This window comes from Corvus brachyrhynchos, unplaced genomic scaffold (assembly GCF_000691975.1).
Source record: "Corvus brachyrhynchos isolate BGI_N302 unplaced genomic scaffold, ASM69197v1 scaffold340, whole genome shotgun sequence".
Classification (NCBI taxonomy): Eukaryota; Metazoa; Chordata; class Aves; order Passeriformes; family Corvidae; genus Corvus; species Corvus brachyrhynchos.
The window spans coordinates 794267-795878 of NW_008235987.1; the positions used below are offsets into that span (position 1 = coordinate 794267).

General features: G+C 52.9%; 1 protein-coding gene across 1 annotated transcript in view; it reads left to right on the forward strand.

Annotated features, from left to right (window-relative positions):
• RNF213 (ring finger protein 213) overlaps nucleotides 1–1612 on the forward strand; it is a 48368-nt gene that overhangs the window by 24715 nt on the left and 22041 nt on the right. The window contains exon 29 of the mRNA XM_017730673.1: nucleotides 56–1610. Coding sequence (XP_017586162.1) covers nucleotides 56–1610 — 1555 coding nt within the window. The remainder of the gene's footprint in view (nucleotides 1–55; nucleotides 1611–1612) is intronic.

Below are 1612 nucleotides of genomic sequence, written 5' to 3' on the forward strand. Positions count from 1 at the left end.
CCGCTACCACCCCTCGTGGAAAGGGAGGGCGCCGTACATGAATGCCATCAGCCAGGTCCTCCCAAAGCCTTACGATACCCAGAAAAAGATTTTGGAAGAAATCTCCCTGATGCAGGACTTATTTCTGAGTGGGGTGCCGCTCCGGGATACCATCGCAAGGAACTTGGCCTTGAAGGAAAATGTCTTCATGATGGTCATCTGTATTGAGCTGAAAATCCCTCTTTTTCTTGTCGGGAAGCCTGGGAGCTCCAAATCCCTGGCGAAAACCATCGTGGCCGATGCTATGCAGGGCCAAGCAGCTCATTCTGATCTGTTCAAGGACCTGAAGCAGATCCATCTCGTGTCTTTTCAGTGCAGCCCCCTCTCCACTCCAGAGGGAATCATAGGCACTTTCAAGCACTGTGCTCGGTTCCAGGAAGGGAAGAACTTGGAGGAGTATGTATCAGTGGTGGTTTTGGATGAGATTGGGCTGGCAGAAGACTCTCCCAAAATGCCCTTGAAGACTTTGCATCCACTTTTGGAGGATGGCTGCATAGATGACGTCCCTCTTCCTCACAAAAAGGTTGGCTTCATTGGGATTTCCAACTGGGCTTTGGACCCTGCTAAGATGAACCGAGGCATCTTTGTGTCTCGTGGGGACCCCAGCAGAGAGGAGCTCATCGAGAGTGCAAAGGGCATTTGCTGCTCAGCACGAGGGGCTTTGCAGAAGGTCGAGCAGTATTTCCATCACTTTGCAGATGCGTATGAAAATATTTGCAAGGCCCAAGACAGGGAGTTCTTTGGCCTGCGTGACTACTACAGCCTCATAAAGATGTTTTTTGCCTTAGCTAAGAGCTCCAAAAGTGAGCCCACACCTCAGGACATTGCCGCAGTGGTTCTCCGTAACTTCGGTGGCAAGGATGATGTCAATGCCTTGGAAATATTCACCTCCAAGTTGCTAGAAAAAGGAGAGATACATGCTCATGATATCAGTAGGATTGAGCTGATCCGACAGAACATTTACAGCAGTGCTGAGGACGGGGACTGCAGGTACCTGCTTGTGTTGACTGAGAACTACGCGGCGCTGCAGATCCTCCAGCAGGCTTTCTTCACTGCCCGACAGCAGCCAGAAATTATCTTTGGCTCCAGTTTTCCTAAGGACCAAGAATATACCCAGATATGCAGGAACATCAACCGAGTGAAGGTCTGCATGGAAACTGGCCAGATGGTTGTGCTCCTCAACTTGCAGAACCTCTATGAGAGCCTCTACGATGCCCTCAACCAGTACTACGTGTACCTGGCTGGGCAGAAGTACGTGGATTTGGGGCTGGGCACCCACCGGGTGAAGTGCCGGGTGCACCCCAAGTTCCGCCTGATCGTCATTGAGGAGAAGGAGGTGGTGTACAAGCACTTCCCCATCCCCCTGATCAACCGGCTGGAGAAGCACTACCTGGACATCAGCACCATGCTGGACAAGGGGCAGAGGGAAGCCGTGCAGGAGCTGCAGCAGTGGGTGCAGGAGTTCACGGCGGTCAATACGGAGGAGCACTTCATCAGCCAGCAGCAGTACAGGCCTGCGGACGTGTTCGTGGGCTACCACGCCAACACCTGCGCCTCGCTGGTGCTGCAGGGC